This window comes from Drosophila pseudoobscura, chromosome 3 (assembly GCF_009870125.1).
Source record: "Drosophila pseudoobscura strain MV-25-SWS-2005 chromosome 3, UCI_Dpse_MV25, whole genome shotgun sequence".
NCBI classification, from domain to species: Eukaryota; Metazoa; Arthropoda; class Insecta; order Diptera; family Drosophilidae; genus Drosophila; species Drosophila pseudoobscura.
The window spans coordinates 3,323,850-3,339,093 of NC_046680.1; the positions used below are offsets into that span (position 1 = coordinate 3,323,850).

Here is a 15,244-nt window from a genome sequence, read left to right on the forward strand (position 1 = left end):
ACACAACTCATGGCTGATCTTCCCGCCTTTCGCGTTCAGCCCACCCGCTGCTTTCTACATTCTGGATTGGATTACGCTGGACCAGTTACCATCAAGACATCAGCAGGTCGGACACCGAAGTTTGGCAAAGCTTGGTTTGCCATCTTTGTTTGTCTGTCCACCAAAGCAATTCATATCGAGCTCGTCAGTGATTTGACGACTCCTGCATTTATCGCCGCTTTCAAACGTTTTTGGTCTCGACGTGGCCCTATATCCGACTTGTACTCGGACAATGGCACAACATTCCATGGAGCCAGAAAAGAACTAACGGAGATGCAACGGATAGCTGTATCTCAAAGTCAAGACGAGGAAATTGCTAATTTTCTGACGAGTCAGGACATCAACTGGCACTTCATTCCGCCATCTGCCCCGCACTTTGGAGGTCTTTGGGAAACAGGCGTACGATCTATCAAACTCCACCTTCGCCGAGTAATTGGTAGCAGTGCGTTAACCTTCGAGGAATATTCAACAATTTTAACTCAGATTGAAGGGTTACTCAACTCTCGCCCACTGTGCGCGCCCAGCGATCACAGCTTGGATCCCCTTACCCCCGCTCATTTTCTTACAGGTCAACCTCACATGTCGGTGCCGGAGCCGTCCTTGTTAGACGTCAACATTAACAGACTGCAGCGTTGGAGACAACTGCAAGCCAAGGTTCAAGGATTCTGGAAACGTTGGAATCTGGAATACCTTACTTCCTTGCAACCTCGCACGAAATGGCAGCAGGAGTCCAACGACATAACCGTGGACACTCTTGTGGTACTGAAGGAGCCAAATCAACCGCCTAGCAAGTGGCTGCTTGGGCGAATCACCGAAGTTCATCCTGGCCAAGACGAGAGGGTTCGAGTGGTCACCGTCAAAACCGCCCGAGGAGTGTACAAGAGGCCTATTACCAAACTTGCTGTGCTTCCCTTGTTCTGAACAGTCGTTCAGGGGGGCCGGTATGGTGAGAAATGAGCCTCGTAGTTTTTACATGTATATTGCGATTGACCTATTTACACGCTCATGATTGTAGTACACCGCCTAAGTAACTATTTTTACGCGCATAGCTGTGTTGTTGTTTACTCGGGTCCAGAACATAGCTGTAATGTTCTCACACGCATGGCCAGACCCGCAGCTGCACACGCACACAGCGATGCGTTCCGTTGTTTTGCATTGAAACCGTCGCGTCGAGTCTTATCGCGTGATCTTTCAATTCCCTTTTGCTCGACTTCTTTTCGCGGAGTTGATGCAGTAGAAACTTCTAGACGAAGCCGCCCGCACACATAGTTTTTACCGCCGCAGAATCGAACCCCCCGCTATTCTTGTAAAATAATTGTACTATAACCACCAATATTAAATAATCAATAAATAATAAATAAGCTCAAGATATAAACGATTATACAGTCCACTAATTCATAACCAGTGGATTTCCACGGTATTAACAGACTCTTCTCTGGACTTGATTGTAGTTCCTGACAAGGAATACAATCTCGAATTAATTTCTCAATTTCAAAATCCATGCAAGGCCACCACAATAAGAACGTGCTAACATTTTGGTTTTTACTATTTCCAATTGCGATGCATGAAATTCTGCTAAAATAGCTTGTCTTAGTTTGGTTAGAATTACTACTCTATATCCCCATAAGATACAATCATATTGCCAGAATACTCGCTGCCTTTTAATCTTATCATCGAACCAGTGTTAATTGCATCACAAACTTTTGATAATATTGGGTCACATCGTGTTTCACGAGCTATTGAAACTAATGTTGAACACCTTTTCAGATTGTAAAAAATGTATGTAATTACAGTCCTCATTTTGTACGGCCGTTTCCCATTGAGGCATTCTTGAGAGTCCGTCTGCTATGTTTAAGGTCCCCTTAATGTGTTCGACTGTATATTGAAAACATGACAAAGTCAGTGCCCATCTTCGCATTCGTGCCGCGGCCATCATTGGAAGTCCTTTCAGGTCTCCAAATATGCTTAGTAACGGTTTGTGATCGGTTCGAAGGATAAACTTGTTTCCTAAAAGATACTGTGTTAATTTACCCCTTTCTCAATTGTTCTGTAATTATGCTCGCTTTTGGACTCATTATCTGAGCGAAATTAATAATAAACTATGAATAATAATTTACCATGCCTATGAAAGCTCTAAGCTCTAATACGTTCTACGGAGCCGGTGCAAACAATACACTCGCAACTCTATCATTATTTTTGATCAGTCCTATCTTGTCAATTGAAAATCCTAGGTAACAAATTTTGGACTTAAAGAACTCACATTTCTTGTCATTTAATTTTAGTCCAACTGATATCAGTTTTCGAATTACAGCTTTTAGGTTTGAAATATTTTCTTGAAGATCTCGTCCTGTAACTGTTACGTCATCTTGATAAACCACAACTCCTCGCATACACTGAAACAACCATTCCACTGTTTTTTGAAAAATAGCTGCCGCAGTTTTTTTTACCAAATGTTAAGCGTTTAATTTTCAATAGCCCAATATGTGTGCTACAAGTGCTCACATTTTGAGACTGCTCATCTAAATTAAGCTGATTGTAAGCATTTGACAGGTCAAGTTTTGAATACAGTGTACCCCCTTCAAGCGCTGCAAAAATGTCGTTTATTCGTCGACTAAATGTAACTAAATGTAACGACTAATGTAACCATATAGTCACCACAATTTCTTATGTCACCGTTTGGTTTTAAAATCGGTACCAAAGGTGTTCCGCCTTTAGAACTAACGACTTGCTCTAAAATTCCATCATTTATGAATTTTCGTAGCTGCACTTCAATCTTTTCTTTCCATGCTAATGGTAAAGACCTAGGCATGAAAAATATTGGTTTTCTTCTTTTAACAGTAACGATATCGTTTTCGTATTATATGAACCTAAACGAGGCTCAAAAACTTCAGCAAACTCCGATTTAATCTGTTCTGTAATTACAGAATTTGATTCATCTACGTACACATTGTTCACTTGCACTAACTCAAAATTAAAAGCTCTCAAAAATGTTCTACCAATTAAACGTGTACTTACTGTATTGGGTACAACAATAACAATTTGTTTTTTAGACCTCGATATTCGATCGTTGCATCGTACTCACCAACAACTTTGATTGAATCTCCATTGTAATCTACATACGGAATTAGATCTTCTAAGTGGCCTGCTGTTATTTAAGCTCTCGTAAAATGTTTTTGGAACCATCTTTTTTTTTAGATACATAATTTACGGATTTTTTTTTTTTATTTATTTTTACAAATGCTCGCCAAGTGACCTATTTTTCCACAGCTGTGACATTTGCATGCCTTGTACTTGCAATTGTTTGAGGTGTGATTTCGCCAGCCACAATGTGTGCATGGCTGCTGCTTCTTTTTTCTGTCAGCGTCGCAATCGTTTTCCCCGTCGCCGTCACCGTTGCTTCTGCTGCCTCTGGAACTCAAGTTTCAGTTGCCTTGAAATGACTTCTGCCGTTGCTCTTTGCTTGATCTCTGTTCTCGCCTCTTTGAGTCTGCCATCGACTAGTCCCGTTCTTTTGAAACATGTAGTTGACGTTGTGTTCTGTCTTCCTTGTGCACACACATTCCTTCCCACATATTGGGAAGGCTCATCACAAATTGGTTTAGTACAAAATTAGCATTCTAATGCCAATTGTTTAACTCGAGCATACCATCCCCGCTACAGTCTCATCTTCTCTTTTTGTGGACATGTGAAACTTTTTTTCCTCTGAACATGAGTGTAGGTGGTGTTTGGTGTGTTTTTAAAATTTCACATAATACTTTGTATGCTTTGATACAGGTCATCCCGGATTGCACATACTATGTAGTACGGTGTAAGCCGCTCTACCGATCGTCTTCAATAAAACTGCCTTTTTGTGTTTTCCTCTTTCACATTCAATTCGCACTCGTCGAATTTTTCTTTTCAAATGCAGAATGTTTCTTGATGTGGCCAAAACTCAGCAATTGTTGCCATTTGATGTTGGTACATTGTTCGTCATGTAGTTGTTCATATTTTATATGCACTTCTATGTATATTAATACTTTTATTGTGTACTCGTCGCCAATTATGTAGTGTATTGACACTCAGAAATTCATATGCGCGCGTTCACTTCAAGCTTCTCTTTTATTCTATGTCATTGGAGGTGTGACTTTATATACATATTAATATAATACCTAACAAGCCTCTCCTTAGATGTTTAAAATACATGTCTTTTATGGATCTTTTTTTATAACAATTTGATTTGTCTTCTTAATCTAATTACCGTAGATGTAATATACAAATTATTTGATTAAGTAGTTGTTTCAATGTTTACAGACTTAATTTGTACATAATTTGATTTTATATTTCCTTGCTTTATTTTATTTTATTGTTAAATACGCTTTACTACCTTCCCTGCCTCACATGGTCTCAACTCTCGTCTGGTGGGCGTTTGTTGAGAAACCATTTGTTCATTGTTGTTTCTAGAATTGTCATCTACTGAACAATTGCTTTCGACATCAGCTGTTTTCGCATTAGGCGATGTATGATTGTTAGTGCTTTGGTTTCTAATTTGAGCCAGGTGACCTTTTATGTCTCTGTTATTGTTTGTCAAAACACAATACGAACGTGGACCAATTTGTTGTTTTACAGTTGCCTGAGTCCAGCTTGCTTTGTTAGGATTTTTGTAGTCCCTAACCATAACTTTTTGACCCTTTAAAAATTCTGTGCTTCGTCTACCTTTATGGTTTACAACACACTCATTCTGTTTTTTATTTATTATGCTTTCGACCGTTGGTGATTTTAACAACGAAAATCTTTTTTTTAGTGTACGTCCAAAAAATAACTTAGCAGGAGATTCGCCCGTAGTACAATGAATCGTATTTCTGTAATCGATCAAAAAACTATTTAAAATTGTGTCAAAATCTTGTCTTTCATTACCTTGATTTCTTAACTGTCTTTAAAAAATTTCCTGCTTGACCATTAGTCGCTGGATGTCCTGGAGCAGTAAAAATGTGATTAACACCATTGTTACTAACTAAAACGTCTGGTAAACCATATTGACAAAATACTTCTCTAAGCTTGTTGATTATAAACGATGGAGTTATTCATTTTGAATAATTCTGCCCATTTTGTATAAGAATCTATGATAACCAATAAATGAAAACCTTTGATTGGTGGATTTCCACGGTATTAACAGACTCTTCTCTGGACTTGATTGTAGTTCCTGACAAGGAATACAATCTCGAATTAATTTCTCAATTTCAAAATCCATGCAAGGCCACCACAATAAGAACGTGCTAACATTTTGGTTTTTACTATTTCCAATTGCGATGCATGAAATTCTGCTAAAATAGCTTGTCTTAGTTTGGTTGGAATTACTACTCTATATCCCCATAAGATACAATCATATTGCCAGAATACTCGCTGCCTTTTAATCTTATCATCGAACCAGTGTTAATTGCATCACAAACTTTTGATAATATTGGGTCACATCGTGTTTCACGAGCTATTGAAACTAATGTTGAACACCTTTTCAGATTGTAAAAAATGTATGTAATTACAGTCCTCATTTTGTACGGCCGTTTCCCATTGAGGCATTCTTGAGAGTCCGTCTGCTATGTTTAAGGTCCCCTTAATGTGTTCGACTGTATATTGAAAAACATGACAAAGTCAGTGCCCATCTTCGCATTCGTGCCGCGGCCATCATTGGAAGTCCTTTCAGGTCTCCAAATATGCTTAGTAACGGTTTGTGATCGGTTCGAAGGATGAACTTGTTTCCTAAAAGATACTGTGTTAATTTACCCCTTTCTCAATTGTTCTGTAATTATGCTCGCTTTTGGACTCATTATCTGAGCGAAATTAATAATAAACTATGAATAATAATTTACCATGCCTATGAAAGCTCTAAGCTCTAATACGTTCTACGGAGCCGGTGCAAACAATACACTCGCAACTCTATCATTATTTTTGATCAGTCCTATCTTGTCAATTGAAAATCCTAGGTAACAAATTTTGGACTTAAAGAACTCACATTTCTTGTCATTTAATTTTAGTCCAACTGATATCAGTTTTCGAATTACAGCTTTTAGGTTTGAAATATTTTCTTGAAGATCTCGTCCTGTAACTGTTACGTCATCTTGATAAACCACTACTCCTCGCATACACTGAAACAACCATTCCACTGTTTTTTGAAAAATAGCTGCCGCAGTTTTTTTTACCAAATGTTAAGCGTTTAATTTTCAATAGCCCAATATGTGTGCTACAAGTGCACACATTTTGAGACTGCTCATCTAAATTAAGCTGATTGTAAGCATTTGACAGGTCAAGTTTTGAATACAGTGTACCCCCTTCAAGCGCTGCAAAAATGTCGTTTATTCGTCGACTAAATGTAACTAAATGTAACGACTAATGTAACCATATAGTCACCACAATTTCTTATGTCACCGTTTGGTTTTAAAATCGGTACCAAAGGTGTTCCGCCTTTAGAACTAACGACTTGCTCTAAAATTCCATCATTTATGAATTTTCGTAGCTGCACTTCAATCTTTTCTTTCCATGCTAATGGTAAAGACCTAGGCATGAAAAATATTGGTTTTCTTCTTTTAACAGTAACGATATCGTTTTCGTATTATATGAACCTAAACGAGGCTCAAAAACTTCAGCAAACTCCGATTTAATCTGTTCTGTAATTACAGAATTTGATTCATCTACGTACACATTGTTCACTTGCACTAACTCAAAATTAAAAGCTCTCAAAAATGTTCTACCAATTAAACGTGTACTTACTGTATTGGGTACAACAATAACAATTTGTTTTTTAGACCTCGATATTCGATCGTTGCATCGTACTCACCAACAACTTTGATTGAATCTCCATTGTAATCTACATACGGAATTAGATCTTCTAAGTGGCCTGCTGTTATTTAAGCTCTCGTAAAATGTTTTTGGAACCATCTTTTTTTTTAGATACATAATTTACGGATTTTTTTTTTTATTTATTTTTACAAATGCTCGCCAAGTGACCTATTTTTCCACAGCTGTGACATTTGCATGCCTTGTACTTGCAATTGTTTGAGGTGTGATTTCGCCAGCCACAATGTGTGCATGGCTGCTGCTTCTTTTTTCTGTCAGCGTCGCAATCGTTTTCCCCGTCGCCGTCACCGTTGCTTCTGCTGCCTCTGGAACTCAAGTTTCAGTTGCCTTGAAATGACTTCTGCCGTTGCTGTTTGCTTGATCTCTGTTCTCGCCTCTTTGAGTCTGCCATCGACTAGTCCCGTTCTTTTGAAACATGTAGTTGACGTTGTGTTCTGTCTTCCTTGTGCACACACATTCCGTCCCACATATTGGGAAGGCTCATCACAAATTGGTTTAGTACAAAATTAGCATTCTAATGCCAATTGTTTAACTCGAGCATACCATCCCCGCTACAGTCTCATCTTCACTTTTTGTGGACATGTGAAACTTTTTTTCCTCTGAACATGAGTGTAGGTGGTGTTTGGTGTGTTTTTAAAATTTCACATAATACTTTGTATGCTTTGATACAGGTCATCCCGGATTGCACATACTATGTAGTACGGTGTAAGCCGCTCTACCGATCGACTTCAATAAAACTGCCTTTTTGTGTTTTCCTCTTTCACATTCAATTCGCACTCGTCGAATTTTTCTTTTCAAATGCAGAATGTTTCTTGATGTGGCCAAAACTCAGCAATTGTTGCCATTTGATGTTGGTACATTGTTCGTCATGTAGTTGTTCATATTTTATATGCACTTCTATGTATATTAATACTTTTATTGTGTACTCGTCGCCAATTATGTAGTGTATTGACACTCAGAAATTCATATGCGCGCGTTCACTTCAAGCTTCTCTTTTATTCTATGTCATTGGAGGGTTGACCGTATATACATATTAATATAATACCGAACACTAAGGTATTTGTACCAGTTCAGGAAAACAACTTTTTAACAAATTCCGTATTCGTTTACGGAATGAGTTACCTTTCAATATTAAAAATATTAATAGAGAAACGCAATTTAGGAAGAAATTAAAAAAACACTTGATAAACACTTAAAAAAATAATAAATAAAATAATTAAAATAAAATAAAATAAAAATAATAATAATAATAAAAAAAATAAAAATAAATATATAGGATTAATAATACAAATATTAGCCAAAATAACAAAAATATTAGTCATACTAAAAATGTTAGAATAAAAGCACCCAACTATGTGAACTCCATGTGACTAGCGCATTAACATAAAGTAGAAATACTGTCGCGTTATGAATATATATGTATATATATAAATAAATAAAATAAATAACTTTGAGAGTGTTCGGAGCAGAACCCAGCCGATTAGCTGCTTGCCAAATAACACCTAATTCTTGGCCCTCAGCCGCTTATTTTGTTTGTTACTTATATCTATGTCACTCATTTGTTTGTTAAAGCTTTGCGCTTGCTTGTCCTGCTAAACGCTCTCCGCCAGCTCGCTCTTCGCTATCTCCGCTTTGCGTCTGCCTACCGACGTCGGCCGAGCGAAGCTGCGCTTAGCGATCGGAGCGGCAATGTAAAGGGCAGGCCAAGCCACACTTGCAATTTGGATGTCACGCATTAAAGAGCATATCGCAATTTTATTTCTGCGCCGAGTTTTATTTAATTCGAATAATTAGTCGGCCGATTGGGGATAAAAAACATTATCTCCACAGAGAGCATCTGTATTTTTTTATAATTAGGATCCATCTCAGGAGGTTGAGCGGATACCTTAAAAAGTCAAGTTTATGTGCTAGAAGGGAATGGTTTACAGAGTGGAATGCTTTACTAAAGCCGGTGTAAATAACATCCGTCTGTAAGTTACCTTGAAAGCCTTTAGTAAAATGAAAGAGGTAAACTCTAACAAGTTCGTGGTGGTTGATCGCCGCCTTATATATCCAAGCTGAGTTGGAGATGTAAGTGACTTGCAGAGATGTTGCAAGTGCGGAGTTAAAACCTTCTCAAACATTTTAGGAAAGCGGATAACTTTGCTACCTTAGACTTGCTACCTTTTTTATGGAGAGGAATTATAAGCGATTCCTTCGAAATCGGGGGAAAGCAAGAAATAGGAAGAAAAGGGAGGCAATGGACAGGGTGAATAGTTTAAGCAAGGGTCCACACAGTGCCTTGGAGAAGTACTTGAGTACACAACCTGGAGCACCGTCTGGACCCTATGAAAAAACCAGCTTAACTTAACTATTCGAAGATCATTAAGTAGAGAACATTCATTTAAGAAGGGACTGAAAATGCCGTTCGACATTGGTAAACCGGATGACCAGAGTAGCTTTCCGCAGAATAGGTGGTTTGGAAAAATTGGGCAAAAAGATGGGCAATTGCCAGATAATTATTTGGCGACGTATTACAAAAAGATTGCGAGGATGGGTGTGTTGACGTTTTACGCTTACTGTTTTGGGCCAAGTTGAAAACTTATCCTGCATCGGGATAGGTTCTTATAAGTTCTTATAACATTGGGCATTAAGAACTGAAAATTTGGCCGAGCTATGACGTAGCGAGAGTGAGAAGTAGAAGACCAACTTCTTGAAATTTCGTATTAGGTCTCGATTTAAGTTTTTTAGACTGGATGACTCTTTGGTAAACCAAGGGGGTTTTCCAGATCTAATCGAACAAGAAGCGATATCCGAAGAAGGTGGAATATACGAGCATAAATATAGGGAAAGCGGGAAGAATCAGTTTTAAACACAGGAATTCCAGTTCTTGTTGAACCTGGACAGTGAAGTGTTTCAACGTGTTCAATTAGAGTCCACTGCAATCAGAACACCTCCTGCACGTCGAGACGAACGGTCACATCCAGCGAATTTTGCGTGCCCTACGCTGTCGCAGAGCCAGCAGGGGACATTCGGCTTATCCTGGGTGATCTGTTAAATATAGGTTAAATATGGATTTTACTAAAGATTTATTTTGAAAAACACCGGCTGTAATTGCAAAATAAAAGGAAAAGAAGCGGAGCGCAAAAGAAAAATGTATAAATAAGGAGTCGCAGCCGTAGCAACGACTTACAAAGTTTCCCCTCGTTATCTTCTACACCCAGTCAGATAGGCAGAACTGCCGATTTTTACTTTTATTCAGACTTTTTGTGGTAATTTTTCGTTTAACCTGTTACATACATTTTTAAGAATAAAATTCACACTTGCAGAAAGACTTGCAAGTGGCCTGTATAACAATAAATGTTGATGTTCATATAATGCAATTACTTTAAAGTTTATTTGAACTTAGATTTCATTCTTACATTCAGTTTTAGCATTACACACACGATATCATGTACAGGAAGATACAAGGAAGTTTGTTGAACATTTGTATGCATTTACATATTATATGCCGCGATGTCCCCTCCACCTGCGTCATCCATAATAAGGAGACCTTGCTGATGATTAACCTACAAAATACAGTAGTGTATAAAGATATTTCCATTAAAATGTATAATTTTGTATTGTCGTAAATCGCAATCTTAACTAGGGAAGATATTCTAAACCATGTCAACCTAATTGTGCCGTCAGAATAATTTCACACATTCTTGGTGTGTATAAAATCCTATCTGATAAAAATTACCTATCATAGCAAAAATAATGAAGACGTCAGTCTAATGTTTGACACGATTGTACGTTAAAAAATATATTTGTTTTGATTCTAAGATTTTTAGGATAGACATCTTCACATTTTGTTGTGGGACGGTTTTCTCTCGATTCGCTTTAATTTCGGTTCCCTATAGTAGTCTGAATAAACCATTTTCACAAAATTTTCTTCGCCAAAATGAAAACAAACAACACAATGAATCTTAATTGCATACGAAAAAAAGATGCTTTATTGATGCATTTTACACCATTGCAATGACAATGACAATCTCAAATTTGGCTCGGTAATAATTGGTCAGGGTTTCGGCTTCGTGCTAAAAGCAGGCGCCCCTCGATCGCACCTCGCAATCGGAATGTTGGCAAGAGAAAAATTTTTGCGCATAACAGCACAAATGTACGCGTAACAGCAAAGACTGTGCTCGTAACATACGCGTAACAGAACAGCAGGGTAAGGACAGCTGCCACTTTTAATTCAAGATGTAGGTGCAACAAATTCATTTTTTGACCATTAGAAGTTTAATTTTCATAATGAATGATTACTCACAGTACGTCAGAATTCAACATCTAAGATATCTTGATTTTCTTAAATCTCTCACTTTCTGCCGTCGTTTTGCTTTATAATAAATAATACAAAAATTGACGCAATTTTATCACGCTGTATTTTTACAAAGCTTTAAAACGAAAACAAAACGTTTTTGCTAAAAACGAAAAACGGAAAAGTAAGTGAAAGCCGGAGTCTGCAGACGAAGGTTTCAGATCTTATAGAATCCGAGATTACTACACATGTTCTTTAATAGTCGGAAAGATGGAAATGCTTATCAATCTGACGGCATAAAAAGGCAGTTTTGGTTTAATAATGCACTTATCTATTATGCGTTGCCGATTTAATAGATTTACATACTGACATATTTATACGATTGTTAAAAGTTATCTATAGACATGAATATTTTAAAATACTGAAAAAACCTGAAGGTTTTCATGGAAATTTGCATTAAGTCAGATTCCAAAGAAGAACAAATTAAAAATTAGTTACCAAATCAAATATTACCTGTCATAACTTGCATAAATTCTGAAAAATTTTTGTTTAAAATAATTGAAAATTTTTTGATTTCAGTCAATTATTAATGATTACTCCTCTTACCATCAAAATCAACGGTGCCTGAACCATCAGCATCAATTTCTTCGATTATCAAATCTAGGTCTTGATTAGATATCTTATCATCTAATTCGTGTAGAATACCGCGCAGTGTGGCAACCGTTAGATAACCTTTTCCTTCCTTATCGTAAACACGAAATGCTTCTTTTAATTCATTTTGCAGTGCACCCAAGTCCTCCTCTACTTCAATGAAACGAGCCGCCAGCTTGCAAAATTGGCCAAAATCCAATTTACCAGATGTTCCCTTATCTACTTCTTTAATGAGCGCTTTAACTGCTGGCGGCTCCAGCTTCTGACCTAGAATTTCAAGAATGCTAGATACATCTGCATGGTCAATCGACCCTGCACCATCGTGATCAAACGCCTTAAAGGCATTTCGAAGAACTGCAAAACGATACAGACATTAGTCAATAAGTGAAGGATTAAAACAAGTACACATACTTCTCAATTGCTCTTTGTCATACTCTCCATCAGCCTGTAAAACGTACAAAAATATGAATTCATTACGCACCCATTGCATATGTATGTGATCCGCAAATTGTAAAATATTTTTTCTGCTCGAAATAGGAACTTGCGTCACAATAATTTTGCTTGAAATTGGCCAAATATAACCGAATAAAATGATTTATATAGGTCTCGAGTGTATATACATATGTTATTTTTATATCTATTGTCATTTATGTGATATATGATAAAACTCACCATTGTATTCAGATCTTTACGAATAAATTAATGAAAAAATTTGAACCAAGCCAAGTTTCTCAAAAAAGAGGAAACCGTAGATATTTTCCGAGTTTAATAAACTATTGGCACCTAAATAAAACAAATAATAAAAAAGCAATTTTTAGCCGCTTGATCCGATGGATTAACCACAAACGTGCAAGCAATTCGATGTGTTTTCTATTTGTGAAAGGGAAATCGGCAAAGGTAAATGTCAGCACTATGCCAAATAACAACAACCAAAGCATTGATCTGATCACAAAAACTGAACAACAAATAAAATACCGACGTCGCATCGATGCTGAGAGACTAAGAGCATTAACCGCATGGTGTGAGAGGGCGACGGTGGTAGTTCCCACTCAGAATATATGGAAATTAAAACTTGTTTGCATCGATTAATTAAATGTTGAAATTTGGTGAAAGCGATGATGCTTGAAATTTTTGAACACAGAGAAAACATTTTGAATAGCTTAATTATTTACGTTCTGGTTTGATGTCTGATATTTTTAAAGTTGTTTCTAGGATCTGTGGGATTACCTTAACAACCAAAAAAGGTTTATTAACAAAAAATTGCTTTTTGAATATTTTTTTTTTGTGTCTGTTTTGGGAAATATAACTCTTATTTTGATAAAAACTGCATCAATTACATTTGTTAGGTTATGTAAAGTGACGGGGTTCAATGAGAATCTGACGCACTTATTCGTTACCATAGTCAACAAAATGTAAAATTTATTCCTGCCATCAAACCGACATTTTAGATATTTAGATATTTTAGATATTTTATTTATTTATGGCATCTACGCTTTTAAATAAGGGACTAAAAGTAATCAAATCTTTTTCTAGTTTATTTTTGAATTAGTTATTAAATTAGTTGCTGGGCTGCCTCATCGTTTCATTGCAGTCGGCTGTGGCCGCATACATACATAGACAAGCGATCTTTCAAATGGATTTGAATGGGAGGCGAACTTCCCTTAATGGTTTTCCTTTTGTTCTAGTATTTAATTTTATTCGAGTTTTATGTTTGATGTGTACGACCGATTTTAAGCCAGTGGACGTTACTTGTTTTAATTATAAGATGTGTCTTCCAGGTGAGCTTCCTGTCTGTATATTTGATTTTTAGCTTGATTGCTTGATAGATTGGAGACTACAATTTGTAAAATTAATTATGGTTTATTTGGGCTAGGGTTTATTATTTGTGTTAAAAAATTGTTGTTACTTAATGCTTACTTTTCCGAGCTAAGACTGTGTTTTCCATTAACTATATGTAACTTGAGTATTCTAAACCAGGTTTTGAAGAATTTTGAAATTCTGAAAAGCTAATGAATGAAGCTATATACAACTTTTGTAGGTAATGCTTACCGTCTGGGAAATATTAGGCATTCAAATGATAAATTGATTATTTTAAGCGATATTTTTTTTTACAAATGTCCCTCTGCTGGGCTAGATTGAATCGTAGATCATCGTGAACAAAAACTTCTATAAATTATCGGGTCAAAAAACGTACATCTATGAATACAAATTTGAACGAGGGGGAACGTTGTGAGTTGCTGCGGACACCGCAACTCTACGGTTATACCCGATACTAAGTCAGTATGGCTCTCCTCCGGCAGACGCCGCTAATATTTAACAACACGACAAAGAGTGCGTGCGAGAGAGACAGAAAATAAGTCTGAGCGTGACGTCACGCGCTGCGTAGCCACTGCAAATTGATTTGTTTCCTTTGGCTATAAAAATGATCTGATCTGATTCAGATTCAGCAATCTGATAGATATGGTCGTTATCTATGATTCTGCGTTTTTAGTTTTCTCAAATCTGCAATATTGTGGATGCAACAGATTTTCGTCCTTTGTGGGGGCGGAAGGGGGTGGGGCGAAATTTTGAGATAAACGTTTTCTAGTGCGAATACTAAATTTGGTTACTCTAGCCATAATAGTCTCTGAGATTTGTGAATATCCCCAGACTTGCATCCTTTGCGGGGGCGGAAGGGGGTGTGGCAAAATTTTGAAACAAACTCGTCTCGGTCCGATATATTAGGAGAGTGGATACCAAATTTGGTTGCACTAGCTTTTATAGTCTCTGAGATCTAGGCGCTAATGTTTTACTCTAAGCAAAGCCGCCTATGCTACCTGTGTGTTAGAGAGAGACAGGGCGAGAAAAAATGAAATTGTTTTCTTGATGCTGGCTATAATAGTAATACGATCCAATTCAGATTCTGCAGTCTAAAAGATATGGTCATTCTCTACGATTCTGCGTTTTTTGTTTTCTCGTATCTTTAAAATTGTGGATGCCACAGATTTTTGCCCTTTGTGGGGGCGGAAGTGGGCGGGGCAAAGTTTTGAAATTTTTTTGTAGCAGTGACATATCACAGAAGTCTGGATCCAAAACATCGTTGCTCTGGCTCTTATAGTCTTTGAGCATTAGGCGCTGAAGGGGACGGACAGACGGACAGACGGACGGACGGACAGACGGACAGACGGACGGACGGACAGACAGACATGGCTCAATCGACTCGGCTATTGATGCTGATCAAGAATATATTTACTTTATGGGGTCGGAACCGATTCCTTCTGGGCGTTACACACATCCACTTTTACCACAAATCTAATATACCCCAATACTCATTTTGAGTATCGGGTATATCAATGTAAATTTACTTCCAGGCAAAATTCCGACCGTATCATAACCGTTTATACAATTAACTTTTGGAGCACTAAATTTAAATGTATTTATTTACATGTAATTTTACAGCTTGTGAAC

The 15,244-nt window shown here is 37.2% G+C and overlaps 1 protein-coding gene across 2 annotated transcripts; it reads right to left on the reverse strand.

Annotated features, from left to right (window-relative positions):
- Nucleotides 1–10,273: 10,273 nt before the first annotated feature.
- Nucleotides 10,274–12,756, reverse strand: TpnC4 (Troponin C TpnC4). 2 transcript variants are annotated; one of them, XM_033378375.1, is made up of 6 exons: nt 12,645–12,756; nt 12,470–12,580; nt 12,209–12,242; nt 11,753–12,151; nt 11,660–11,680; nt 10,274–10,415 (listed from the first exon to the last, which is right to left on the reverse strand). In XM_033378375.1, the coding sequence occupies exons 2-6, from the start codon at nt 12,470–12,472 to the stop codon at nt 10,411–10,413; spliced, it is 462 nt and encodes a 153-aa protein (XP_033234266.1). In that variant the 5' UTR covers nt 12,473–12,580; nt 12,645–12,756; the 3' UTR covers nt 10,274–10,410. The 2 variants fall into 2 exon arrangements, with proteins under 2 accessions (XP_033234266.1, XP_015044250.2); XM_015188764.2 differs by having other exon boundaries at nt 12,470–12,682.
- Nucleotides 12,757–15,244: the final 2,488 nt, after the last annotated feature.